Raw genomic sequence first — 27,899 nt, 5'->3', positions numbered from 1 at the left:
CTTGGGCAATATTCCTAGAGGGCAAATAGTTAGTGGGTAAGCTCCCTGTCCAAGGAGAGGAGGAAGTGGTTCAACTGAAATCCATACACAGGTTGAGGTGAGGATCACTGGATATTGCATGGGACTAGAGCACCAATAATTGTGTGCCAACTGTGTACAATGCTGAATGCCTGACATCCATTGGTCCACTGACTCCCCTTCACCCCAGGTCACACAGCAAGTCAGTGCCTCTTGCTATCCCATCTTATCTCTCAGCTTGGTTTAGGGTGACTCTTGTCATGAAGATTTTAATTTATTTTTTATTTTTTTAAAGATTTTATTTACTTACTTTTAGAGAGAGGGGAAGGGATGGAGAAAGAGAGGGAGAGAAACATCAATGTGTGGTTGTGTCTTGCATGCACCCACTGGGGACCCAGCCCACAACCCAGGCATGTGCCCTGACTGGGAACTGAACCAGCAACCTTTGGGTTCATAGGCCGGCATTCAATCCACTGAGCCACATCAGCCAGGGCAAGATTTTTATTTTGAAGCCTCCAAATCTCTTTTCCTGTCTGCTAGAAGGGTTTCCCTGCCCCACAGCCATGCTCTTGCTCCTCTCTATTTACCCTAATATATGTTTATCTGTGTACACTGGTGGTTTGACGATGGTGGGAGGAGACAACTGTCCCCTCATTTGCTGCTTCTCAAGTCCTCTGCCCACTGGTTTATGAGCCCACCTTTCCTTTAGTCCAGGGGTTCTCACCAGGGGCATGGCTGTCCCTTGGGAAATCCTGGGGACAGTTTTGTCACACCAGGGAGAGGGAGGGCAATTGCAGCATCTAGTGGGTGGAGCCCAGGGATGCCCCTTGACATCCTGCAATGCACAGGACAATCCTCATCACCAAAATAATTCAGCCACAAGTGTCAGTAGGATCGAGGTTAGGAAACTCTGTTAGACAAATCCATCTCTTCAGGGACTTTGGGGATCTCTGAATTCCCTCCCAGCACAGTTTTAATTGCTGTCCCTTTATCAGGAGACTTGGTGTTTGGGAAGCCGCTCAGCTCACACAGAGGTTTCTTCAGTTAGGTTAAAATGGGAAAGCCCAGGCCCCGTCCAGAAGCTGGGCCTCTAAGCACAAAACCAGCCAGTCTCACAGGGGAACGGGGGCTGGGCAGTAGAGTCAGTGGAGGCGCCTAAGCTGTGAAACTCTGCCCAGGTTACAGTGCCCCTGCCCGCCCCCTGCAGGACCTAGTTAGCTGAGTCACAGTGAGAGGCAGGTGGTGAGCTCAACCAGGCAGCAGATCTCCCCTTGTCCCTAAACCCACTGGATGCTTTGAAGAAACAACTTCTGGAAAACTTAAATGATCCCATCAACACCTCACCAGCACCGCAGCCTGGCATTTTGCTGAAACTTTGTAATGTGAATCGTCTGAAATTGCAAAGCATCACCAGAGGTTTGGGTCATTGATCCCATTTTATGGTGGAAGAGACAGGTTCAGAGAACCAATGCCAGGAAGGGCTGTACAGAGACCCCAAGGGCTGGTGTCTTCCACTCACAGCCCACAAGCTCCCTGGCCCTGGCCTCCTGTCACCGCACATAGTCAGCACCTCGAGAGCGTCAGGACACTTCCCTTCCCCAGGAGACTTTCGACCTGGGCCATCTCCGGGTCAGTGCAGGGCTCTGAGCTGCACCCTCCAATCCCCACAATGACCCCTGAGGTAAAACCTCACTGTCCCTCTTATACTCCTAAAGAAACTGAGGCTCAGATAGACAAGTCACTGATCTGAGGTACCACACCTGGCAAGCAGAGCCCAGCTCTCAAACTGGGTAGATTCCCTTCATATGGCTGAGGGAGACCCCAGCCCACAGAGTGGGTCCCCTGTGTCTGGGAGATAAAAGTGGACTTTATCCACACAGAGAGGACCAAACTGCCAAAGCAATGGCAAGTTTCAAAGCACCCAATGTTCCAAAGAATCTTCTGGCCAACTTGTTCTCCTCCCATGACAGGGAGCTCACTGCCTATCCAGCAGTTCCATATGTAACGAAGTCTTCCCTCAGCCCGAGGGGAAGACCTGCCCTGCTGCTCACCCTCTGCCTTCTAGAACTGGAGATGAAGGGCTGCTGCCAGCACAGGTCAGCTGGTCCATCCAAACACGCCGATCTCTATCCAGGCTAGATGGGCAGTTCTCCAGCACTCAGCCACGGGCCTGGATGTCTTGGGGTCTCAACTCTCGTTCACCCTCAGCCAGGAAGACAAGGAGGGCACGGTGCAGCAGATGCACCCCCAAGCGGCGGCGGCGGGCAGGTGGCCAGCTCGCCACCACTCCATAGCAGTGCCCTTGTTTCTGGTTGGTCAGAGTCTGAATCCCTAGAGATTGAGGGTGAGATCACAGGGACAGCCTCAGCGAACTCCTGGTAGAAGTATGTGACAGTGAACCCACTGTGTATTCCCCTCAAGGAAGTATAAACCCATGGAGCAAAATAAGTGCATGGGAAGGTACATAGTTGGTACTCAATAATTACTCATTGAACAAACAGCCCTTAGAGGGAAGAGGTGAGGGGAGTGGTACATCAAGTGCCCTTCCTGTGAACCCCACCCCGTGAGTCAGGCACCCACCTAGAGCATCCACAAGACATGCCTCTCGAGTGTAAGCCTCCACAGCGACCACATGCTGGAAGCAATGCAGGGACACAACACCACGACCACTGGCCCAAATATCCAAGATCTGGCGCACCTTGGGACAGGCCTGGGGGACCAGGTCAGGGTCAGGGGTCTGCCCCCCAATTCCCTCCTTCCCCTACCTGCCCACGGTCTGGCTGTCCCTGCCCTGACCCTGGTCCTTATCCTCACACCTGTTTTCCTGGCTGTCCATGATAGCCAAGGGCCTCCAAGAGGTGGGCATTTGGCCGGGCCCGTGTCCCCTTGCCCACATAGAAGATGGCATGGACAAAAGTCCGAAGGCGTTCAGCTGGGGTTAGTGAGAAGGCTCGGGCTGGCAGGTCCTGAGTCTCCCTGGATGAAAAGGGTTAGGTCAGAGAGGAAAAAGTGACAAGAGTATCCCTAAAGAAAATCTCTAAGGTCACAGGGCACAATGAGCCCACATCCACTGACCCACATTTTATAGGACAGAGAATGGTAGCTGTTCCCCAAAGACACTCAGCTGCTCAAATTAGGTCCAAGTGCTTTCCCCCTCACCCCCAACTGCCTTTTACAGATAAAGCTTATGACCAGAGAGGACCAGTTCCCTTCCTGAGGACACACAGCATATAAGGACCAATTCCAGAATTTTCCAGCTCCCACTTCTGAGTACCTGGGGTCCAGCAGCAGATATGTGAAACTGGACTTCACTACCCCCTCCCGCCACCTTCTGCCAGGAGCTGGCTGCTCAAATTGCTGGGCAAGTGCATCCTCGTCTGCCTGGGCATCTGGGATTCGGCCTGTCCTCAGGGCCTCAGTCAGCTCTGGGCTGTGACCTGAAAAGTCTGGGCGTGGGAGGGGAAACTGAGTCAAGGGAGAGAGAGGAAGGGGCAGTTCCCAGAGATGAAGAGAGAAGTAGGACTGAGTACCGGGAGTCTCCGGGAACTCCTGGAGTCTCCTTGAACTCTGGATGCCCAGAAGGCACTAACCAAGAGCAGCCTGAGCTTCTTGTAGTCTTCGGAGGTAGCGTGGTCGGGTGAAGGGCGTGATGGGCCCTGGGCTCTCACCAAGTGCCCGGAGCCTTTGCAGCAGCTCTAGGTCAGACATGGCCGGGACTGGCAGGCACTGGCATGAGCGGACTGTGTCCCTGCCACCTGTGGAGCTCTCCTCGTCCTCTGTCAGCCAGAGGGCGGCCACCTCACTGCCAAGGGACGGCTGATCATCTGTTAGGAAGTGGAAGTCAAGGGGTCCAGCCAGTGGTTCCCGAGGGGGACTGTGGGCTGGGACCCCACCTGGGAGAGACGTGTGGGAGGGGGAGGCTTCTGGCAAAGCCAGAGTCAGGGCCTGTAGACGGGCTTTTAATTCGGCTTCCTTGCCCATCATGATGGCTCCACGTGTCAGCTGAGGGGTGCTCAGAGACATTACTGCCCTCCGGGGTGGTCGGATACCAGGTGGAAGTTGCTGCCTGGTCTGGGGCAATGACTCAGCCCAGAGGGATGTATGGGGGGCTGGGTTCTTGGCTCCAGAGGCCTCAGCTATCGTGAAAAAGGAGGCATCTGAGCTGCAGTCCCAGCACCCTGCAGGGGACTCTAAGCGGCCATTCCTGACAGCAACCTCAGAGTAGGCAAGGATGCTGGGGGGTCCAGGGCCAGTCTCCAGATCCGTGTTCCTGCTGTCACTTCTGCCCAGCGCTGTGGGTTCTGGCATCACATTGGGAGGTCCAGAGGGGCTGATGTCCAGCCTCTCCCCCTGGAGGCCTGTGCCTGGAGCAGAAGATGAGAGTTGGGGTCAGAGAGCAGCGGAGGGGAAGCCAGAGATAGAATGAAAGCTGGATCGGACAGAAACAGGTGGCTGGAGTCAAGGGGAGGAGGAAGAGTGAAGGGAGACAAAGCTGACTGGAGACACTGGATGTGAGACAGAACCAGAGAGACAGCAGAAATCAGTGACAGAGACACCATAAGCTGGGCCATAGTCCCAGCCCCTGGGTCCACACAGGCCCCACTCACCACTGGGCTCAGGCTCCAGCTCCTGGGTTTCTGCCCGGGTCTGGGTAGGGGTCCTGGTCAGCGTCAGAAGCTCCCTTAGGACGCGCACACAGTCCTGGTGCCCTTGCTGTTCTGCCAGGTCCAGTGGCCGGAGTCCATCCTGCGGCAGTGCAATCAACAGGGGGCGCCGGAAGCCCTTTCCCTCCCTCCCTTTCTCTCTTTCCTTCTGCATTTCGACTCTTCCTATAGGGCCCCTCACCTGGTCACGCAGCCCAGGGTCTGCTCCTTGGCTCAGCAGCAGTTCCAGGCCACGGCGACAGCCCCAGGCAGCAGCCACGTGCAGCGGTGTCAGCTCCTCAGCTGATCTGGGGCAGGAGAGGAGGAAGCTCGATTTCTGCAACTGAGCACCAGACCTTGGCCCTTGTCCTCTCCACCCCATCTCCACCCTCTCGCCTGAGACACCCTCATAATCTAGATCGTGTGCCCTCAGCCTGGATCTCTCTACTCTCTGATCCTAGGAATCTACCCCCAAACCCGAACATTTGATCCCCACTTTGGCCCCTGCTCAACCCCATCCCCCACCCTTGGCCTGGGACTGTAGCCTCTGCCCTTGGACCTTCAGGATCCCTGCCCTAGTTCCCCAAGCTCCGCTGTGTGGCACCGGGTCCCACCCTTGGAAAGTGGGATGCCGTGTCAGGGACTCCCAGGCCTCGCCCTTGGATGCAGGAGACCCCTCCCCTGCGCGAAACGACCCACCTCCGGTCCAGGATCCGCCTCACCTAGCATTGGGGTCCCCTCCTCCATGAAGCAAAGCCTTGAGGCATCGCAGAGCGCGCCTGTGCCGGGCTCCCGCTGCCAGGTGGATGGCTGCTGCACCATCCCTGAGCACCAGGTTGGGGTCAGCACCCCGGCGTAGCAGATCTTCCACAGCCCTGCAGATTAGGGGTCAGAGTGGACCGCAACCCTAGCCCCTCATGCAGCCTCGTCCTCCCCGGCCCCCATTCTTACCACGGCTCCTCCTCCCGCAGTGCTGCCCGCAGCCGCTGTGCCAGGTCCACCGCGGAGTCCATGCTTACCCGGTGCCCCAGTCCTTCAGCTTGGTGTCAGTTTCAAACTTCCCGCGGAGCCCTTGTGCGCATGCGCCACCCCACCCCTTGGCTCTGGTCTCCACTCGCATTCATTGCAGGGTCCCCCAGCCAGGCTATCTCATGCTGCACCAGCACGGCCATTAGCATTCGAGAGTTGCAGTACCCACCCAGGCCCGCAACCTCCAGTGGTGCTCAGGCAGGGACTGGACAGGTGAAGGCCGCAGGGGGTGCCATTATTCGGTGTTAAAACGGGAAACGCTGACACAACCCGAGGGGGTGGAGCTATGAACCGGTGACCTGTCACCCAAGAGGCCTCCATTAGCGCGAAAATTCAATTAACGGTTCCTGCCTCCAGCTCAGTGTCGCTCCTTTCCTAGAGCCAGGAGTCCGTGACTTTGGGGCACTGGCCCCCTGAGGCCTTAGTTTTCCCATCTGCAAATAGAAGAATCCCTTCTAGACTGGTGTAATGTGGAATGAACATCTCATCACAGGGGCCTGGTACACGGGTGCCCAATGAATGCTGTGGGAAAGAAAAGCTGTTGCTCAAGGAAGCAATTTTACTTTTATATAGAATTGAGAATCTCTCCTGTAAACATTTTTGACAATTGCTTATTATCCAGACATAGTTGAAACGTGTACCTGCCGAGCTTGCCTGATCTCTCTTCTTCTGGTGAGCACCCACACTATTTCCTGGGAGCAGTAATCCTTCCTTTGTCAGGAGAGGACTGACCCAAGCCTGAACAATCAGAACATGCCAGAGCTCTGGCCCATGACTCAGCCATAAAGGGGTGCCGGGAGCCCTCACTTGACCTGCGCTGGGGCTTGGGTCGTGGTCACAACGGTCAACCAATGGCCATGGTGCCAATTCAACGCCAACAGGAATCCCTAATTTGGAGTACAGTGGAAGAGGAGACTCACGGCAAACACCTCAATACAGAACACCACAGCCCTCTCTGGCAACTGGTTTCCGCTTCAGCCAATGAAAATCAGTCTTCAATGGAAAAGGAAGTAGTCCCCAGCCTGAAGGGAACTTATATAGAGAAACCCCACTCATGGCCATTCTAGTGCAAGTGAGTACTTCGAAACCTCCGTCCGTTTGGCCCCAAAAGCACTGCCCTGACCGGTGGGAATGGAGCCATTCTGATGGTCAAAGATGCTAATGAGGTTATGGCTGTGCAGCTGCAGTTGGATTACGGAAGTACCTCCATCCTGATGGTTGACAAAGATTCCAAGAACTCCTTCACAAGTGCTGGCTCCCCCAGCAGGCACACAGTGCACACAGCCAGGCGTTTCAGAACAGAAAGTAGACAGTGTTCCTACCTGAAGCCTGGCTTGCACGAGAGGCCCATGTTCAGCAATGGCTCCTGAGCTCTTTTGTTTTTTAGTTTGAGACCAATTAGTGACCAGGAGACCCTCTTGGTAGGTACTTTCTTTCTTGGAGTCAACACAACCATCTCATCCCTTTCCACAGGTTGGGGGGAAAGCAGGGCACACTGGACACCCACCACACAGTGTTTCAGCCCACCCCAACGGCAGTATTGTCTGAGCAGCTGGGTACAGTCAAGCCTGAAGCTGCATCTTGGTTTCTCATCCACAAGAACCAAGCCATTCCTCTTTCTGTTCAGTGGGTGGGTTTTCTGTGACTTGTAACCAAGAAGATCCCAATTAACACCAAGTGGCTAGTGTGGACCAGGGTTAGAGACTTCTCAGATTTTTATTCTGATGACAAGAATCACACAGGGAAGAACAAGTTATAACTGACAAACTGGGAAAAGAGATGCAGGCTGGGAAACATGGGGGATGGGTGTCGGCAGACCCTGGGATGCTCCCTGGAATCCTGGGTTTCCTTTCAGGGCTCCCCAGTACCCTGAGTGCCTCCCAGAAGTTCCCCAGGGCCGCATGGAACGGGGTTTAAGAACTCCAGGCCCCAGGTCTCATGGCACAGGCCAGATACACAAGGACGGTTCAGACGGTGGCCTCCACCTCAGTGGCTTCCTCCTCCTCCTCCAGCAGGCTGTAGGAGGCATGGCTCTGGCATGGCCGCTGTAGTGGGTGAGCCAACAGCTTGGCCATACAGTTGTGCAGCTCGAGGGCGGGCCCAGCCAGTGCCACCTCATACTTGTAGCTGGTGCCCTTGGTATCCAGGCTGCCCATGAAGGCAAACATGTCCTGTGGGGCCAGGGAGGGGGTCTTCAGGCAAGGGTTCCCCTGACAGGCCTTCCTTGCCCCTGGAGAGTACCCCAGAGGAGGGGGCCCCAGGGGTGGGTCCTGAAGGGTGAAGAGGAGTTTGCCAGGCAGACAACATTCCTGCATTCAACAAACACTCCCTGCTACCCACTCAGCACAGGGACACTGAGGTCTCAGTCCTGGAACCCCCAGTCTGCAGATGGCTGGATGCAAACTACCTGCCAGCCGCCGTGCCGATCTTCCTTGAGGAGCAGGGAAAGCTTCCCATAATAGGGATTTTGGTTTAAATATTGATGTCTGAGTAGGAGCTGATCTCAACTCCCCTGTTCACTGCTGGGTAAACTGAAGCTCAGAGAGGTAAGGGGCCCACTCAAGGTCCTATAGCTAGTTCAGGGCTGGGACATGAATGAGCAGGAGAGCCTGGGGAGGCAGTGAGGGAAGGGTGCTCCACGCAGAGGGCTCAGCCAGGGCAAAGGCAGGAAGAGAGAGAAGCAGGAAGTATGGAGGATGAAGTGTGCGGAACGCTACTTGCTCCCTGGCCCACCATCCCAGCTGCCCCTCTGAGTTCCCAGCAGGTGTATGGAAGTGGCTGTTGAATGACCAGCATCCAGGTGGGATCTCCGAGGGTCAGGGCAGGTGGGCTCTGAGATACCCCATCTACACCCACCTGCCACCCACACCTGCCATGGCCTCACCTTCCAGCTCATCTCCTCCTCCTTCTCGTCGGCGCCATTGTGGATGTAAACAACATCGAAGAAGAAATATGGGCACTGGAACATTTTCTGCAGGGGAAAAACACCAGCCCTTGGGGTCCAGGTCACCCTGTGCCTGCATGAGCACAATTCCCCAGCTTCTGTCTTAGACTCGGGGGACCTGCCAACAGGTACCCCAGCTTCTGTGCTCAGGAAGTCCCTCCCAGTGTCTCACCGCCCTCTCCCAGCCTCAGTTACCTTCATGGGCTCTGTCAGGGAGAACTGGGGCTGGCAGGGCGGGCGGCTGTAGACAAGGATGGTACGGACCACATATGGCGGTGGGATGGTCTGCACATTCTCTGTGACTGGCAGCTCGGTCTTCTGTTGGCTGCACAGTGAGGGGACAGGTCAGAGCACAGTCTGGGGGGGCCCCTATCATCATTTTGGACAGCCCTGCTCCTTGCTGGGCATGCAAAACCCCACTGACCCCTCCCCAGCCCACTGCTGCCTCTGAGCCTTCCCACACAGTTCTCTCTGCCCAGAATGCCTCCCTAGTCTCACCTTCTGCTTGACCTCTCCTGCTCCAGGAGGAAGGCTTTGCTAAACACAAAGCAGGAGCCTGCTCTAGCCACCCTGAGTGGCCCCCATCACCTGGAGTCGGCCCTGCCCCACCAGGTCAGGAGACTCTCGGGCAGGGGTCTAATCTTACATGCTTGGTCACAACTCATTTCCCTCCTTGGCCATAACTGGATCTCATATTGGGCAGAGGGCACTAGGCAGAGGGCTAAGGCCCTTCCTTTGTAAAAAGCAAATCTGATCATCTACAAGAAAAAAGCCAACCTCCTCACAGAAAAACAGGTACAAGGGACAGAATAGATAAATCACCAAGGGAATATCAAATGGCTTTAAATTGAATGAGGAAAGGCCCAAAGAAAAGATTATCACAGTGGCAGGCGAGGCAAAACGGGTTAATTGCTGGGACAGTGCTTTGGCAATGTCTAATAAACACCCCCTCCCTGCCCCTTAACCCAGCGAGTCCTCCATTGCAAATTCACCCCATGGGTTCACTTGCAAGATGTGCTGAGATGTTTGTAACAAGTTAGTTATGATGGTAAAGGCAACTCTGGGCCCAGCACCAGGGGCTGGTTGAAAACGGGGATTGGGATATTAGGGTCCACATGCTAAGATAATAGGTTTTATATTTTTAAATAACTCGAGGGAAAAAACAAAAAGAGTATTTCATGACATGCAGAAATGGTAGGAAACTCCAATTTCAGTGCTCGTCAATAAAGTTTTATTGGCACAGGGCCATGCCCACTGTGTCCATAGGGTCTGTGACTGCTTTTGGCTTACGACAGCAGAGTATAGTGGCCATGACAGAGACCATATGGTCTGCAAAGCCAAAAACATTTACTACCTGGCCCCCCTGGGTTAAAACAATGGCACAGAGGACCACGAGGCCACTGTAAGACTAAAGCAGAGGGCAGGCCGCAGGGAAGGGAGGACTTACATGAGACTGAAGAGACCTTCCATGTCTGGCGGGAATGCTAAGGAGAACGCTGGTGGCAGGGCACGGGTGGACAATGTACTTTATCCAGAAGCTGAGAGACCCCAGATGCCTCCAAACCTGGTGTCACTGTGCCAGAAACCTGTGTGACCCAAGCCTAGTCGCCTCTCTGAGCCTGTTTCCCTTAGCACAGATCACAGACTAGGGGGCTGGCCTCAGATGTCCCGAAGACCATTGGTTACTCAAAACTCCCCTCTCCCTCAGGGCCGGGGCCGCTCTCCTTACAAGCAAAGAGCCGTGGGTGTCCCTGTTCCCCTCCTTCCAATGATCCCCAATTTTCCAACTCACAGGGATTGTACTATAAGTTTTGAGTTGCATGTGGGCCTTTCATGTTCAAATTAGCATAAGTCACAGTAGTGACTGTGACCTTTTGGCCACATGATGCCATTTATGGAGCACCAAATGTATAACCGGCCCTGCATGGAGTGCTCGCCCTGTGGGTGTGGTTTTGACATCTGGAGTCCTCATCAGTTGGTTTTGATTCTGTTATGACTTTACCCCCACAGCAACCCATGGGGTAGGATGTTCTCTGCTTCCCATTTTACAGATGAAGAAACTGAGAGCCTGGGGAGCATCTGAGATCGTGCCTCCTGGCAATGTCATCGGTTTGGATCAAATAAAGTCTTATAAAAATTCAAAGAAAAAGAAAAAAGAAAAAAGAAAAAGAAGGGAGGCGAGGGGAAGGAAACTGAGAGCAAGAGAGGTGACTGGCCCCAGCCTGCTGTGGCAGAGCTGGGGTGTGGACCTGAGCCAGTCTGAGTTGGCCCCCTCCATGGCTCAGGCTTCCTGGGTTCTGGGGATGACAGGACAGGCAAGTCCCCCACACCCCGACCTGCTTCATGGGGCACCCCTGCCTGGAAGGATACTGAAGGTGGAGCAGGAGGCTGTCTCCAGGTCGTAGAGGCAGCTGCAGAGCTCACGGGGGTCAGAGGTCAGGCCAGACAACTGTGGAGAAGCACAGGCTTCAGCAAGGTGCTCCCTGCCCCATAGGACCCCAGGACACCCGGCCTTGTTCCTGTCCCCAGGGGATCCCTGGTGCCCCAGCCTCACCCAGGCAGTGTCATCATTCACCACCACCAGTGCAAACTCATGGCTTTTGTCAATCTTGTGTTTCGTCCGCACGAACATCTCAATCATCTTCTGGGAGACATTGAGAGCGTTGGTTTTAGAGCTGGGGAGGGGCAGAGAGTGAGAGGGTTGGTTAAGGGTAAGCCCCCATCCTGGGGAACTCTCCACCAGCCCCACAGTGAGGCCCCTGCCCAGGCCATACAGCAGGGGGCGTGGTAGGGCTCAGCTGAAAACCTAACCCAGCTGACCTGCCCTCTTCAACTCTGACCCTCTCCAAATGGATCCTTCTGGCCAGCCTGCGTCTCACATCTGATCCTTGGGAGGACCCCCCCAGACCTCTGCTCAGCCATGGTGGCAAGGGCAAGACAGGCTTGTGTTCAGCATCTCCCAGACCCTGTCAGGCCCTCTTCAGGACCTGCTGCTTGACCCCACAGAGACCCAGTGGGGTTAGCTTGAATTCTGGCTCTGCCTATATTCTGTGGGGTCTTAGGCAAGTCACTTTGCTTCTTTGAGTTTCCAAGTCATTACTGTGACACATGTGGCACATGACAGCTCTCACATGCTTGGAACAGAGCCTGATGGGCCACCACTGTATCATTACCAGTTCCTGCTGCTACACTCGGATACCACCAGGCCCTGAGCCAGACCACAGTGGTGTAAGTCTCAGAGAGACAGCCCTGTGTTTTTCAGGCTGGGCCCCTCCCAGCTGTGGTTATATATTCAAGGCCTAAACTGTCCCTCTCACCCGTTGAACGACTCCAGTTTTGGCAGTGACATTTCTTCCGACAGGTCCAGGCAGATGATCTGCAATGAAGTTGGGGGGTGGTGAGGGCACTGTGACTGGCGGCACCTGGACCTGGATGTTGACGCCAGCCCCCACAGGCTTGGCCCTCTTTAAGCAGACATGTCTAAAAAAGGGGTAAGATGACCTTCAATTCCCAGCCAAGCCATCCACTTTGGAAGGTGGTGGCTCAGGGGAAAGAGCACTGGACTATGAGTCCAAGTTAATGCATGAGACTAGGTGACATAAGAACAAAGAAACAAAGGTATAGTGGGTTGAATTGTGGCCATCAGAGGATATGTTAGCCTAGAATCTCAGATGTGACTTTATTTGGAATTAGGGTCCTTAATGATGTAATTAAAGTAAAGAAACTGAGATAAGATCATCTGCTGCAGTGACAAGTGCCCTTACGACAGGCAGAAGAGGAGAGAGAGACAGAGACAGAGAGGGGAAGGCTGTGTGAAGATGGAGACAGAGATTGGAGTAATGCAGCCACAAGCCAAGGATGCCTGGAGCCACCCAAAGCTAAAAGAATAAGGGAGGCTCCTCCCCTGTGGCCTCGGGAGGGAAGGGGGCCCTGCCAACACCTTGACTTCAGACTCCTGGTTTCTAGGACTGAATAAATTTCAGCTTTTTAAAACCACCCAGTTTGCAGTAATTTGTTGTAACAGTCCCTGGAAACTCATACAAAAGGGCTGTTTGCAGAGCAAATCCCAAAAGGCAAGAATGTTAACCCAAGTTTCTTGAAGCCTCAAAGCTAATGGCCAAATTCCCACTTACCACCTTCTCTGGACAGTTGACCCTTGGTGTCCGCACCTGGACCTCAGGGGCTGGTGGGGGCACCTGCCAAGGCTTGGGGCCAGCTCCCAGAGGGTTGGATGTCCCATCATCAGCACTGGCTGCCTCACCCTCACCCTCACTGCGGCTGCCCACACTGGCCTGGGCCCCCAGTGCCCGGTCCTCAGCCCCCTCAGGATTGGAGCGAGTTCGGGGCCTTGGTTCCACTGACTGCTCCTCTTCCTCCTCCTCCTCTTCTTCCTCCGTGGGGCTGCTGGGTTCTGCCACCTCCATGGCTCCTGAGTGGCTGGATGAAGCAGGGATGGGGAAAGCCAGAATCCTGTCTTAGGGGTTTCAGAAACATTTGGTTACCCTCAGCTGCTTAGTGACTATGCAGCAGCTTATTCCTCTCACAGCCTCAGTTTCCTCATCTGTAGAACGGGTGCCTTTACTCTTATCAGCTAAGCATCCACTCTGAGTTAAGGTAATAGCCTTCTATGTTCCTCTGTAGGGCTACCTCCACCCCCAGCCAGTGAGCACAACAGGCCACTGTGAATGGCTCAGAGATAGGGACATGACCCAATACGGGCCAGTGAGGGGCAGCTATTTCCAGAAGTCCATTGGGGAAAGGGGCTCCTCACAGTTCCGATCTGGGAGAAAACAAGTCAAGAGTTGCTAGAAGCTTCTTTACACTCTGAGAGGGGGAAGAGCCTGACTGGATTATACTCCTCCAGAGAACAGCAGACTCGCTTCTGCGCATCTGCATCCAACTACACCTGGAACCAGCCTACAAGCCACTGAGTCCCCTTTCTTGTCCCCTTTTGAGATAGACTGAGTTGAGTTTTCCGTTACCTGGAACTGAAAAAATTTTGGTGAATAGAGGAATAACCACCTCTGGGATTCTCCACAGTGGGCGCTGGGCTGCCTGGGGGGTGTCTGCACAAGGGAGGGGCGCGAATTTGGGTGTTACAGGTCTCTTTAAGAAAAGATAGGACGACAATGGAACAGCCTGCCTATTTGAGCAATGGATGTGGGATGCCGGGGATGGTCTCTGAGAACCTTGCAGACCCCGCAACCTCTAAGGAAAACAAAGCCTTAGCTGTAGCAAAAGAGATGGAGGCTAGACTGCAGGGGAAACCAGGGCTGGACATGGAAGCTTCACATGAGGCGAAGGGCTGGATCTCTAGGGCTACAGTAGCTAGGCCTCGAGGGACGATCCCCGTCCGCTTCCAACACCCAACTTTTGCTCACCGTAGCCTAAGCCTCCCTCCGACTCGCGCTACAAAACCGCCATCTTCGCAGCCGGACGTGGTGCGGCACAGCCGCAACACCTCCTGGGAAATGTAGTTCAGCAGGTCGTAGGACGACCGGAACGACGAACTGGAGGAGGCTAAACAGCCTTGGAAGCTGATAGGTTGGACTCTGTTAGGAGGATGGGGTTTAGAAGATGATGGACAGGCGTAGGGCTGAGTGGGGCGGGATCTGGGGTGTGATTGGCTAAAAGCAAGATGAGGCGGAGTTTTTGTTTCTAGCGGAATCAGATTGGGCGGGTCAGTGCCTCTACCGTGATAGGCTGGAATGAGGCTCAGGGAACTTTGGATGGTCTAGGTTTAAAGGCATGGAGAAAACCTAGTTTGCCGCGTGAAAGGCTAGGTGAGACGGGATTGGGCGGGATTTAAGAGAGGCGCGGGTGATAGGTGAAAGGCGGATTTTGCGGAATGAGGTGGGCGTGGTCCAGGCCCAAGGCCACACCCAACTACTTAATTCTTATTTTACATATATTTGCAAAAATCAAAGTACTAAACCAGGCCCTGACCACTTTGGCTCAGTTGGTTGGGTGTCGTCCAGCAAAGTGGAAGGTTGCTGGTTTAATTCCTGGTCAGAACACATGCCTTGGTTGCAGGTTCCACCCCAGTCGGGTTTGTGCAGGGTCAGGGTCAGGCACTAACAGAGATAACTGATGTTTCTCTCTCACTGTTTCTCTCCTTTCCTGTCTACCTCCCTTCCCACCTCTCTAAAAATAAATTAATTAAATCTTAAAAAAAAAAACACTAAGCCAGAAGACTTGACTTCAGGTGGTGAACAAACGATATAATATACAGGTGATGTATTATAGAATTGTAATTTTATTGAAAGGACAAAACCAGACTCATTTGCTATAGTGGCACCATTGGCCAAGCAGGTCTTATGACGTTGTCAAACATGCCTGATATTTTACTCTTCTGAGCTTATGTCCCCAGGACTGAAGCACTAGTGGAAAAGCAAGAGCAAACCGTGGCTAACTGCCCCTCACAGCCACAGGCAAAAAATAACATAGGAGCAAACTGTAGCTTATGCAAAACTACCCAAAACCTCCCGTGTTGCAAGGCCCTCGACAGCCCAGGGGCCACACCATTGAATTTATAATCCAATCATAATCCAACAAAAGCTAAAAGCCCCCACCCCTCAGTGCTGGTGTATCTCTCCACATCATGCCCCTTTCCACTCTTGGAAAGTGAATAAAAACTTTGCTGTTTGCATTTTCTCCTCTTTGTGAATTCTTTCGCAGCCTGCATCACCTACCACCCTAACATTTCGGTGGTTCATATGGGTACATTCTCTATTTCTCTCTCTCCTCCACCTCCTGAGACTTTCAACTAGGGGAGCAGTGGGCAGTGGAAGCTTGACCCAGGCTTGCCTCCAACCTTCGAGGTTTGAAGAGAGTTCTAATTCTTTTTTGTCTCTCCAGACTCTGCAGACAGCTTCTTCTCCATCCCCCTCCTTTGGCCAGCAATTGCTAAGTCCCTGAATCTTGGAACGAAAACATTCACTTTGTTGAAAGTGATAGCTTAACCCCTCTTCTTGTTTTCATAAACCCTGGTGCCAGGTGTATCACTTTCCCAGGGTTTTGGCTGTGAGGCGTGCCTCTGACTGCCTCACTGCTGGGTTTGGTCTGCTCTTGGACTCAGGGATGCCTGACTCTGAACAGATCTTCATGGTTTGGTCTGCTCTCTGGCTTGGGGATGCTCACTTCTGGCTGCAGGTCTCTGGGTTATTTGAGATGGGGACATCCTTCTCAAACCTTCATCAGGCATGAATGAGGGGCAGCTGATTGATGTTTCTCTCTCACATGGATGTTTCTCTCTGTCTCTTTCTTCCTCCCTTCCCCACTCTCTAAAAGTAGATAAATAAAATCTTTAAAAAGAACACTAAGCCAAAAGACTTGACTTGAGGTGGTGGACACACCATATAATATACAGATGATGTATCATAGAATTGTACACCTGAAACCTATATAATTTTATTAACCAATGTCACTCCAATAAATTAAATAAAATTTTTAAAAACATACTAAGCCAGAACTATTTCAAACCACCCTACCTTTTTCATGCACACTTCCCCCTTAGCCCCATAAAAATGTCAAAACTATTCTTTTTTTTCCAAAGGATTTGCCACAGAACACAGGCGTCATGAAAAACACTGCTAAATCTAAGCCAAAATGGAAAAGGAAGACTCATGTTGAACATCGACGTCATTAGATCCCGACAAGTCTACTACTACAGGTCACCTGATCTACAAATGCAGTGGGATCGACAAGTGAAACACCCAACAATTTGAGGAGGCTACTGATATGGGGAAAAGCTCCTTTAAGTATGCCTGGGTCTTGCATAAACTGAAAGCCAAACATGAGCATGGTATCACCATTGATACCTCTCTGGAAATTTGAGACCAGCGAGCATTATGTGACCATCATTGATGCCCCAGGACAGAGACTTTATAAAAAACATGATGACAGGCACATCTGGGCTGACTGTGCTGTCCTGATCGTTGCTGTTGGTGTTGGTGAGTTTGAAGTAGGTGTCTCCACAGTGGACAAACCCATGAGGATGCCCTTCTGGTTTCACACTGGGTGTGAAACAGCTGACTGTTGATTCCACTGAGCCGTCCTACAGCCAGAAGAGATATGAGGCAATGGTAAATGAAGTCAGCACCTACATTAAGAAAATGGGCTACAACCCTGATACCATAGCATTTGTGCCAATTTCTGGTTGGAATGGTGGCAACATGCTGCAGCCAAGCACTGACATGCCTTGGTTCAAGGATGGAAAGTCACCTGTAGAGATGGCAGTGCTGGTGGAGTCATGCTTGAAGCTCTGGAGTGCATCCTGCCACCAGCTTGTCCTGCTGACAAGCCCTTGCATCTGCCCCTCCAAGATGTCTACAAAATTGGTGCTGTCCCTATGGGTCAAGTAGAGACTAGTGTTCTCAAACCCCGCCTGGTGATCACCTTTGCTCCAGTCAACATTACAACTGAAGTAAAGGCTGTTGAAATGCACCACGAAGCATTGGGTGAACCTCTCCCCGGGGACACTGTGGGCTTCAGTGTCAAGAACATGTCTGTCAAAGATGTTCATCGTGGTATTGTGGCTGGTAACTGCAAAAATGACCCACCAGTAGAAGCAGCTGGCTTCACAGCTCCGATGATCATCCTGAACCATCCGGCCAAATCAGCGCTGGATATGCACCTGTACTGGATTGTCACACAGGCCACATTGCTTGGAAATTTGATGAGCTGAAGGAATTTAATCGTTGCTCTGGGAAAAAGCTGGAAGGTGGCCTAAAGTTTTTGAAATCTGTGATGCTGCCATCATTGGTATGGGTCCTGGCGAGCCGTGTGTGTACAGAGCTCTCTGCCTGACCTTGTCTGAGCCGCTTTGCTGTTTGTGACAGGAGACAGTTGCTCTCGTGAGAGTCATTGAAGCAGTGGACAAAAAGGCAGCCACATCTGGCAAAGTCACCAGATCTTTCCAGGAAGCTCAGAAGGCTAAATGAATATTGCCCCCAATGCCTCCCACCCCCGTCTTTATCACTAGTGAAGGGATGGTGCCAGAACTCTTTGTCTCAAGTGGTGGTTTAAGTTTAATAATAAAGACTAGTTAATGGTTGCAATGCATCATAAAACCTTCAGAAGGAAAGGAAAATGTTTTGTGGATCATAGATGTCCTTTTGTGTGGCAATTTTTAAGTTACTAGTTTTTAAAATCACTACTTTTTAATGGAAACGACTTGGCCAAAAACCTGTCACAGAATTTTGAGATTCCTTAAAACAAAGTATAATGGGGAAAAAAACATTCTAAGCCTCAGTTTCTTCATTTTTAAGAGTCAGTTAAGCCCACCCACATTAGCCAGGCTCTAGTTTAATGACAGCCAGGGCAACTTTGTAGGCTGAGCCTTGAAGGATAGAGAATATGCTGGGAAAACAAGAGGGAGAAAGCATTCCAGGCAGAAGAAACTGCCCAGACAAAGGTCTGCAGGCTTGGAAGAGCCTTGGAGTGGCGGAGCCTCTCCCAGTTTAATATGCTTGGAGCAAGGCTTAAGCGTGAGGATTTGATGCCTTTAGATACCCCCAAGCCAGAGATGTACAATTTCTCTCCCTCCATAAGCAGAAGGATTCATACTCCTAGGGTCTGTCAGTTGGGCCGGGAAGACCCAGGCTACTGTTGTGTCTGCACAGTTAGCCCAAGTGCAGTAGGCAGGACAGGGTGTTTGGAGCAGAGGTCACAGCACTGCCGTGAGGGGTGTGAGAGAACTGAGAATCGCCAGCTCTTCATGGAGGGGGCCATCATGGCTGTAGCATGGAGTACATATGGGTGCAAGTTTCAGATACAATTTTTAAGGGCTTTGGCCAAGTTGAAGAGTTTGAAATGTTCCCTGGCCAGGTAGCTCAGTTGTTTAGAGCGTCATCCCAATGTGCCAAGGTTGCAGGTTCAAGCCCTGGTCAGGGCATATACAAGTATTAACCAATGAAAGAATAAATAAGTGGAAGAGAAAATTGATGTGTCTCTCTCTCAGATCAATTAAAAAAAAAAGAAGAAGAAGAGCTTGAAATCTTTCCCAAGGGCAATGGGGAGCCATGGAAGGTATGTGAATAAGGAAAGTGAAAAATATGATCTGTCTTTGGGGCCTGGGTGGGGAAGAGAGTGGGCAGGAATGGGGATGCTGAGAAGCCCAGAGGGGGTGCTGGTGGGCCAAGAGAGGGTTGGACTGTGACTATGGGTGAAGACAAGGAAGTCCATTAGAGGAGGGTGCAGGAATAATGGGCAGAATGTGAGGACCATGTAGGCTCTGAGGAATTCAGCATTTATGTAGGAGAAACAGCAGCTGGCAGAGGAAGCAGAGATGGCGCTGGCAGTGGAGAACAAGGTGAGGTAATAGAGAACGAAGAGTGCCAGTTGTGACTCTGATTCATTTCCTCGATGGGGCCTGGCCATGTGCAAATGCTTGTTAAAACTCCATGGCACCATAGGTAAATGCTATATTTATCCCCCATTTCACAGATAAGGATATTGAGGCTCAGGGGTGGAAGGGCCATCACCTCAGAGGCTGAGATGAGGAAGGACGGACATCTCAGGAGCTAGACACATGTTGCCTGCTGGAACTGGAGGAAAGCGCTGTCCTTGAGAAGGAAACTGCACAATAGCAAGTCATGTGACCAGGGGAGGGGGCTTCCTGTTTCCTGGCCCCTCCCAGGCCAGCCTGGGCCAGCCCAGGCCTGAGCGGGCAGTGGTGCAAGTGACCCCAAGCGTATCCAGGGACTCAGGCCTCTGACCAAGGTGCTCCCGGAGGAACAGAGAAGTAGAGTGGGCTGAGGGGACCCAACCCCAGTAACGGGTCCTTTCGTTAAGGAGGGCACTGGGAAGGAGAGAGGACTCCTGAAGTCTTCATCCTAGGCCCAGATAGGGGAGGGTGGGGAGCACCAAGGCAGTGACAGATAAAGGAGGCAGAAGAGGAAGGTCAGGGTCACCTTGACAGGTAGTGAGCTGTCTGTCAACGGAGGGATTTAACTGTGCCAAATCAACACTGATGACTCAAGACCCCTTCTGGAGGAGGGGAAATCAATGCCAACTTCACAGAAGAGGAAACTGAGTCTATCATTTGCCAGGACAACAAAGGCAAGAGCTGAGATCAGGCTGTGGTTTTAGAGGGGACAAAGGAGGGATTCAGGGCACACTGATTTCTGGACAGCAATGAGTGGGCGGGCCACACGGCCTCGGAGCCGGCGAGGGAGGCACGCTTCGCCTGTAAGTGTCCCCCTTCCCTGCCACCACCAGCTCAGCAGGACCCCAGGGCTCAGAGCTTTGCTCAGAGCTCGGCCCTGGTGGTCATGTGCAGGGCGAGCTGGACCCTGTGGCAGAGAGCTCAGAGGAGGCTGAGGCGGCCAGCGGAAGCTCTGAGCTGGGCCCTGTGCCATCCCAGGAAAGCTGCAAGCCTGAGCTGCTGGGTCCTGAGGCAGAAGAGAGTGGGCACAACCTGGGTAGCAGGTAAGGCCCTCTTGGTCTATGCCCCCTACTCCAGCTTTCCCACGCATAGCTCGGCCTGTGTCACCCACCACCACCCCTGCTCACATACACGCCACAGCTCCTCATGCCTGCCTCAGCCTGATTTTTAAAGCCCTGCATGATGCAGCCCCAGCCTTGACACACGGCCCCTGTGTGCCAGCCACCTCAGGTGTCCCCATTTCCAGAACCTTCCATTGCTTACTTCTTCACAGAACTGACAAAGAGGCTGATGAGGACTCTAGCAGGGGACCTGCCCCAGCCCTCGAGGGGCCCCATGAACCTGCAGGAGAAGCCCACCAGGCTCCAGCAGCAGCCTCACGGGAACAGGAGACTGTCCCCTCTGGACCTGGGGCTCCTGATGTGTTTCAGACTCTCCAGCACGTTCTGAGCTCACTGGAGGCTGCGGCTGCTGCCTGGCGCTGCCAGCCCCTGAGCAGCTGTCCAGGACCAATGGAGGTGGAGGGCAGAATCGAGGGGGAACCAAGGCTCTTCCTGGAGCAGAAGGGGGCAGGGGGCTTCCAGTGGGAGGCAGCCCACCTGGCAGAGAGGAACGCCTGGCTGCGTTTGGCCCTGGGCAGCCGTGAGAACGAGTTAACCCACTTGCAGGCCTCCCTCGAGGCCGTCCAGGCAGAGAAGGAGACACTGCAGAGAGAGGTGAGTGGGGCATCCCCGCCTCCCAGGGATTGCTGTCTGAGGGAGCAGGCAGCCTGGCCCAGGCGATATTCAGTCACTTGTTCATCTGAAAAACTTTTGTGCAGCATTGACTGCTGAGCCCCAAAAGACACAGGGCTCTTGCAGTCTTAATTAACGTGATCAGGGAGGCCCGTGGAGGAGGTGACACTTGAATAAGGGCCACATGGAGGTGAGGGAAGAGCCATACAAAGATTTGGTGGAAGACCATTCCAAGCCGAGGAGATGGCATACACTAAGGCCCTGAGGTGGGGGTGTGATTGGCAGGTTTGAAGAACCTTGAGGAGGCCAGCATGGGGGTGTATACAGGGGTGACAGGGCAGTCCCTGCAGAGCCCTGGGAGGGGGTGCTGTAGGAAGGACTTGAGCTTTTGCTGGGAGTGAAATAGGAGCCATGGTAGGTTCTGAGCTGGGGAGAGTGGGCAGCTGACACAGGTGTTCATGGGTGCCCCCTCGGCAGCAGTAGGAGGAACAGTGTGTGGGGGTGAGAGTGGAATCCTGGAGATTCGGGAGGAGGGGCTGGTCCAGACACCAGGGGGTGGAAGCTGTGTGGGTGGCAAGAAGTGGGCAAATTTGGGTGATGTTGAAGGTGGAGCTGGCAGGTGTGGGCGTAAAGGCTAGAGGCTTCCTGGGCGTGTGGATTGAAGTCACGTGACTGACTCGGGGTGCAGGCTCATCTACAGGTGGCAAGACCAGGGCTGCGGGGTCCAGAACAAGCCACAGGGTCCATTTTCCTACAGAGTGGGACCCATTTCTCAGCTGGGAGAGAGAAGTTTACCTGTTTATTTACTTTGTTAAGAATGTATTTATTTTTCAGAGAGAAGGGAAGGGAGGGGGAACAAGGGAGAGAAACATCCATGTGCAAGGAAACATTGACAGGTTGCCTCTTGCATGCCCCCAACGAGGGACCTTGCCCGCAACTCGGGCACATGCCCCACCAGGCGTTAGCTGGTAACCTTTTGGTTTTCAGGCCAGTGCCCGACCCACTGAGTCACACCAGCAAGGGCTTATCTGTTTATTTTTAATTTCACCTCCATCCCCCACCTCTACAACCTCCAATCTGTTCTCTGTATCCATGAGTTCAGTCTTCTGTTTTGTTTTTAGACTCCACATACTCATTCGCATAAGTAAGCTCATACTGTAGTTGTCTTTGTCTGGTGCATCTCACTTAGCGTAAGGTCCACCCACGCTGTTGCAAGTGGCGGGATTTCGTTCCTTTTTAAGACTGAGATATACTTCATTACACACATGTACCATATATTCTTAATCCATTCACCTATTGATGGACACAGAGTTTGCCTCCATGTCTTGCCTATTATAAATAATGCTGCAATGAAATTAGGGTGCATATATCTTTTTGAATTAGTGGTATTTTTTTCCTTTGGGTAAATACCCAGGAGTGGAAATGATGGAACTAGAATTGCTGGTTCCATCAATTCTATCTATCCTATGGTAGTTCGATTCTTAATTTTTTGAGGAACCTCCATACTATTGAGGATCCCAGCAGTGCATGAGGGCTCACTTTTCTCCACATCCTCACTGACACATGTTATTGCTTAGCTTGTCTGTCTGAGAGCAGACATCCTAACAGGTGTGGGGGGACATCTCGTTGTGGATTTGATGTGCATTTCTCTGATGCTGGGCACCTGTTCATGTACCTGTTGGCCATCTGTGTATCTAAAGAAAGAGCCCTGACTGGTGTGGCTCCATGGATCGAGTGTCAGCCTGCAAACTGAAAGGTTGCTGGTTCGATTCCTAGTCAGGACACATGCCTGCGTTGTGGGCCAGGTCCCTAGTTGGGAGCATAGGAAAGGCAACTGATAAATGTATCTCTCACATATCGATGATTCTCTCTCCCTCCCTCCCCCCTACTCTCTAAAAATAAATAAATACAATCTTTAAAAAAAAGAGAGAGAAGTCTTGAGTTGCTGATTTGGTGAGGTGCGTATTTGGGAATCCTGCCTTCTGGCAGGGGCATTTGCCACTGCTCCGAGAGCAGGTGTTGGGGAGGTCTGCTGGGTATTCGGAGCTCCCAGGCCTGACATGCCTCATACCTCCCAGGTCCAGGAGCTGCAGGATTCCCTGCTGAGGCTGGAGTCCTTTCCACCTCCCTCTCACATCCAAGTTGGTGGCCCGGGCAGTGCTTCAAGGCGCTCTGAAGCTGCTGGGGAGCCCTGGGCCACTCAGGTGAGTGTGGGAAGCTCCAAACTACTAATCTGAGATCCTTAGGGTTCAGGGCAGTGAGACCCAAATCTTGGCCATGTGATCCAACAGTTTCTGGGGCTGGAAAAGCCTAAACCTGTGGTACTGGGCTCTTGATGACAATCTGGGTGAATTAAGTTCCCTTTTGCTGGCAGGATCCCTTCTCCCTGGCTCACCCTCTGCTCCGGCGCCTCCAGAGTGATTCCAGTGCCCAGATCCTTGGGGCTCTCCCCAACCAGCCCCTTGCCCCTGAGATGCACGTGGTGGAAGCTCAGATGGAGCAGCTCCGGGGGTACGCAAATGCTGAGCCCATCAGAGCACTGAAACCCCCTCAGCTAGGACGTAAACCCGAGTCTGTAGCTGAAGTGGGCATGAGGGAAGGGGAGAAGAGTGGAAATCTGTCAGGCAACTGCTCTGTGAGGCCTCTCACTGTTGCTTTTCCCCACCTTTGGAGGCAGGAGCATTGAGAAGCTCAAATGCTTTAACCGTCTGCTGTCGGCTGTGCTACAGGGGTACAAGGGCCAGTGTGAGGGCCTCAGCATGCAGCTGGACCGATGGGAGGCCGAGGCCACAGCACTACGCCTGGCCTTGCAGTACAGGTTGGTGCAACCCGCCCACAATGTCACCGGCTGGGAAGAGAATGAGTGTGCTCAGAGGATGGCCCTGATCCACAAATAGAGGCAGGGTCCCTGCAGGAAAGCATTTTCACCATGGAAATGAATTTAAGATGATTTTAGTCCAGGACGCTGAAGGGGTCTGCATGTCCTCCGAGGGAGGGGGCAGGGGAGAAGTGAGGGAATCAGGAGCCAGTTGAAATGGTGCCTAGACAGAAAGGTGGGGCTGCGTGCTCTGGAGCGCTCAGAACCCCTGTCCCACAGTGAGCGCTGTGAGGAAGTGTTCGAGGTCCTGCTCGCTCTCCGGGAGGCAGACTCAGGAGCAGAAGTCCCCAAGAGTGACCTGGAGGAGGCTGAGAAGGAGGCTCAGAGGCTGCTAGCCCAAGAGGAGGCTGCCACAGATGGAGGGACACAGTGGGACTCTCAGCCAAGGTACCCCCCAGAGAAACCCTGGAGCTGGGCGGGCCCGCAAATGGGGTCCTGGCTGGAGAGTGGGGAGTTGACCCTGTGGAGACATGACTGGAGTTGGCTGGTTGCTACTTAACAGATTTGTTATGGTTGTTGACAGCCATTGGGGTTGGTATAAGACCCATCAGGGTTGGCAAGAGATAGATGATGGTGCCCATTGATTATAACTGGCATTACAGTGCTTAATAAGGTTGGCACAATGCTGCTGAACAGGCTGGTTGGCTGAGAGATGACACCCATTGTGTTGGTGTGATGGTGTTCACCTTGTGGGCATGAGGAACAGTGCCATTGGTGTGATGGTGCTATGTTGTCTTGATGGATAATTGTGCCCATTGGGGGTTACATTATGGTGCCCACAATGCTGGTAGGACAGCACCCACCACAGATGTCACAGGATCCATCATGGAGAGTACGATGGGAGATGACAGAGCCCACCACGGTGGGCATGAAGGTAGCACAGCCATGTCTGCCGGGGTTGACGCAGGACTCTCTTCCATTTTCTGTAGCCCCAAGGGCAGCAGTGTGGACAAGCCCACACCACAGGAGGTGGCCACCCAGCTCCAAGGCTGTGTCCAGCGTCTCCAGGAGCGTCGTGCTCTGGTGAAGATTCCCCCAAAGCCAAGCTCCACCTTGGCACCCATGCCCACTGTACCCCATGCAGAAGCCCTGGTGCAGGCCATTGTGGGGACTCAACCCAGCCCAGCCCTGCCCCAGCTAGAGAAGATGCAGATCCAGCAGGACCTGGAGACCACGCGGGTACACATGAGCAGTAGTCTTGGCTAGTCCTTCCTGGTGGGACAAAACCGTTTGGTGGAGTTGAGAGGGGTGTGATTGGGTGACCAGGCAGCAAGGGAAAGCTCTGCTGGTCTAGGGGTAAACTTCCTGGAGGGAGGAGAATTGGGGCTAGGGTTTTCAGGGATGAATAGGAGCTTGTCCTTTGGAATTCTGTTTCTCATAAGACTTTGAGTGGGACTTTCCAAAATGCCCTTCCTGTGGAAAAGAAATAGGGCAGGGGACACAATCCAAGCTTTGTAGGACCTAAGGTTCTGGACTTGGAGAAACTCCAGACCCTTCCACTGAGTTGCTACTTGACCTTGGCAGAAATACCTGCCCTCTCTGAACTGCCATATCCACAGCTGTAGTTTTTTATGGGAGGGTGATGTTCCTCACCACAGAAGATCACGGTGAGGGTTGGAGTTCTTGCTTGACCAGTCCTCAGTTGGTGCCTCCTGAGGCCTCAGTTTCCCAGACGTTTACCCTGAAGGCACAAATTCTTTGCCCTCTCCTTGGTTTCTCAGGAGACACTGGAGGACCTGATGCTGAGGCTACAGCTGGTGCGGCGGGAGAAGCGGGGTCTGGAGCTGCAGGAGGCTGCCCTCAGAGCCCAGGGCCCAGTCCACGTGCTCCTGCTAGAGCAGCTGCAGTGGGAGCGGGCACAGCTCCAGACTTGCGGGGCCAACAGCAGTGGTGGTGACAGTAGTGGCGGGAGCAGCGGAGATGAGGAGGCGTGGTCCCAGGTGAGGATGCCTGGACTGCGTAGGGATAGCAGTATACTACTGGCCAGGTGTCTCTGGCCAAGATTCAGTTTCCATTTCTTCTCAAAGAAATGAGTTGAATGGTAAGCTGTAGGTTAAAATTCACACTTTGTAATTTTGGATTTCTTTCTTTGAGGATATTGAGCCCAATAAACCCCAAAAGATTTAGTGGCTTCCACTCAAACTGGAACCTCCTCCTTCCCATCCCCCAGGCCTGTGCATACTCCTCCCACTTCACCCCAGTAGCCCCAGCCCATGCTTCACCTCTTCCTGAATTTTGGTTCAAGCTTCCTCAGAGTCCTTCCTCTTTGCCCCATGCTGTCTAATCCTGTCTGCCTTCTGCTTAAAGCCTTTAGTGGTTTACAGAATCCTTTGAATCATGTCTCCCACGTTCAAGTCTTTGTAACTGCTGTGCCCCAGCTAGGAACGCGGGACGCTTCCTTCTTGGTCTAGTTAAGTCCTGGATTTCCCACAGGTCTGAGCTCAGACTTCACCTCCTTCAGGAAGCCCTCCCAAATTGCCTTTGGATGAGGTCACTTGTTATTTATTCCCTTGTTAGGGAATAATTTTATCCTCATTGGGGTATCTCATGAGACTGTGGGCTCCGCAAGGGCAAGGACTTTGGCTGCCACAGTCTGGACATCGACATCCATTTTGAGCTGAGCACACTAGGCCAATGTCACCTCCCTTCCTCTAGGGCTCTGCTCTCCCTGGTGGCAGCAGGGGCACTGATGGAGGCCAGGTGGGCAAAGTGCAGGATCCGGAGGAGCTAGCTCAAGAGCTGTCGGCCTCACTCACCCGGTGAGTGCCTGGGTCCTGGGTTGGAGGATATTCAGCCTGAGGGTTGTGGCAGTGCAAATGTGAGAGCCTGTGTGGGGAGTGTGTGCAGCAGCGGCTGGCCAAGTGTGTACCTGTGTATAGATGTGTTCCCTGAGAAACAGCGAGAGCAGGGGGGTGGGTAGAGGGAAGACAGGATTGGCTGTGGCTCTGAGCCCTTCTCCCCCCATCCTGCACCAGGGCCCTGGGCCTGTGGCAGCAGCTGCAGTTTCTGCGGGAGGAGCTGGAACAGGTGGCTCAGAAGGGGCGAGCCAGACGTGCTCAGAGTGCCAAGCTGAACAGTGACTTATGTAAGGCTCACAGGTGGGTCCCTCTCCCCTGGTAACCTCAGTAATATTCTTGGCTCCCTCTGAGCTTCAGCTTCCCTCCTATGAGGTGGGCTGCAAGTTCAATCCATCCCACATTTCCTCTGGTGCCTGATGTGTGTCAGCCCCTGCTGAGTGACACTGGGATCCCAAGAAGACCCAGTCAGGGAGTACACAGCCCCTGTCTTGGGTGGGGTGGGGGGGCTACTTCCTGGCTCAGCCCTCTCACCCCTCTAGAGCCCTGGTCCTGGCCTTTAGAGGAGCCCAGCGGAAGCAGGAAGAGCAACGGCGGAAGCTGGAGCAGCAAGTGGCACTAATGCAGGCCAGACAGACAGAAGAGCTGGCTGTGCTAGAAGCCACCATAAGAGTTCTGGGGAGGCCCAGGCCACCCCGCCCACCCCCCCGGCCAGGGGAGACCTTTCTGTAGGCCCTGTGCCTGGCTGTGTCTAAATGTACCAGTGGTGGTAGGCCATGTCATCAACTGTCCTGGAGCTATGTCATGTGGTGCTACTGTGCACGTTGAGGCATGTTTGGATTGGTGTGATGGAACTAATATATACCTTGGCGCCTGGGGCCTGATGGATTGTTGGTGCCATTTGAGAAAGATTTGGTGTCTTTTGTCTGGTACCACGTGGCATGTGAATAGGGTCAGCAGGGTCATGCCAGAAGTGACCTGGGCTGTGGGGGCAGGGTGTCCAGGGCTGGCTGGGGGGGATTCGTGGGTCAATGAGGTTACATAGCTGGAGCTGAAATTCCAGTTCTTACCTGTCTCCAGAAGCCCAGGGAGGGGTCCATGGTTGGGGGGTGAGGGCAGGCAGGGCACACCTTTCCCTGCCCACCCCTTTTCGATATGCTGGGTTTGGCCTGGCAGATGTTCCCCAGAGGAAGATGCCGCGATCCCTGAAGACTGAGGTCCCTGGGGTTTAGGGTGGAATTTTTGCTGGAAAGGCATGGTGGTCCGGGTGCAGGTCCTGGGAGGAGTGATCAGAGGTGGCTTTCGCACTTGCATGGGAAGCATGTGGAGCTAAGGTAAAGGGCTTAAACACCTGCCAGCAGAAGCTCCGGGGCCTAGACTGCAGGCACTGGGGAACTCAGTGTGTGTGCTGATGGTGAGCATGAGGCCCACTGGGCCCTAGAGGTCCTGGATGGCCTCTGGCAGGGCTAAGT

At 53.3% G+C, this 27,899-nt stretch overlaps 3 protein-coding genes and 1 pseudogene across 7 annotated transcripts; 2 read left to right on the top strand and 2 right to left on the bottom strand.

Annotated features, from left to right (window-relative positions):
• Positions 1 to 504: 504 nt before the first annotated feature.
• On the bottom strand, positions 505 to 5,747 carry ANKLE1 (ankyrin repeat and LEM domain containing 1). The gene is made up of 9 exons (XM_045853181.1): positions 5,613 to 5,747; positions 5,384 to 5,536; positions 4,864 to 4,969; positions 4,626 to 4,764; positions 3,609 to 4,382; positions 3,293 to 3,464; positions 2,835 to 2,994; positions 2,599 to 2,728; positions 505 to 2,349 (listed from the first exon to the last, which is right to left on the bottom strand). The coding sequence occupies exons 1-9, from the start codon at positions 5,672 to 5,674 to the stop codon at positions 2,177 to 2,179; spliced, it is 1,869 nt and encodes a 622-aa protein (XP_045709137.1). The 5' UTR covers positions 5,675 to 5,747; the 3' UTR covers positions 505 to 2,176.
• A 1,640-nt stretch (positions 5,748 to 7,387) lies between these two features.
• Positions 7,388 to 14,133, bottom strand: BABAM1 (BRISC and BRCA1 A complex member 1). Of its 5 annotated transcripts, none has more exons than XM_045853654.1 (10): positions 14,016 to 14,074; positions 13,617 to 13,700; positions 12,768 to 13,108; positions 11,952 to 12,010; positions 11,189 to 11,309; positions 11,005 to 11,083; positions 10,082 to 10,106; positions 8,830 to 8,959; positions 8,575 to 8,661; positions 7,388 to 7,861 (listed from the first exon to the last, which is right to left on the bottom strand). In XM_045853654.1, exons 3-10 carry the CDS (start codon positions 13,056 to 13,058, stop codon positions 7,658 to 7,660), a joined length of 996 nt encoding a protein of 331 aa, XP_045709610.1. In that variant the 5' UTR covers positions 13,059 to 13,108; positions 13,617 to 13,700; positions 14,016 to 14,074; the 3' UTR covers positions 7,388 to 7,657. The 5 variants fall into 5 exon arrangements, with proteins under 5 accessions (XP_045709610.1, XP_045709612.1, XP_045709609.1 ...); XM_045853656.1 differs by having other exon boundaries at positions 12,768 to 13,071; positions 14,016 to 14,048; XM_045853653.1 differs by lacking the exon at positions 13,617 to 13,700 and having other exon boundaries at positions 14,016 to 14,133.
• Positions 14,134 to 16,296: 2,163 nt separating this feature from the next.
• LOC123828470 lies at positions 16,297 to 17,576 on the top strand (annotated as a pseudogene).
• A 1,739-nt stretch (positions 17,577 to 19,315) lies between these two features.
• USHBP1 (USH1 protein network component harmonin binding protein 1) lies at positions 19,316 to 27,338 on the top strand. Its single transcript, XM_045853239.1, has 12 exons — positions 19,316 to 19,824; positions 19,916 to 20,064; positions 20,295 to 20,736; positions 22,833 to 22,958; positions 23,129 to 23,265; positions 23,432 to 23,572; positions 23,852 to 24,019; positions 24,562 to 24,811; positions 25,354 to 25,572; positions 26,288 to 26,391; positions 26,608 to 26,730; positions 26,970 to 27,338. Exons 1-12 carry the CDS (start codon positions 19,771 to 19,773, stop codon positions 27,157 to 27,159), a joined length of 2,103 nt encoding a protein of 700 aa, XP_045709195.1. The 5' UTR covers positions 19,316 to 19,770; the 3' UTR covers positions 27,160 to 27,338.
• Positions 27,339 to 27,899: the final 561 nt, after the last annotated feature.

Source organism: Phyllostomus hastatus, unplaced genomic scaffold (assembly GCF_019186645.2).
Source record: "Phyllostomus hastatus isolate PE091 unplaced genomic scaffold, TTU_PhHast_1.1 phas_contig_98, whole genome shotgun sequence".
In the NCBI taxonomy this organism is placed as follows: Eukaryota; Metazoa; Chordata; class Mammalia; order Chiroptera; family Phyllostomidae; genus Phyllostomus; species Phyllostomus hastatus.
This window is presented reverse-complemented; position numbering and strand designations above follow the sequence as displayed.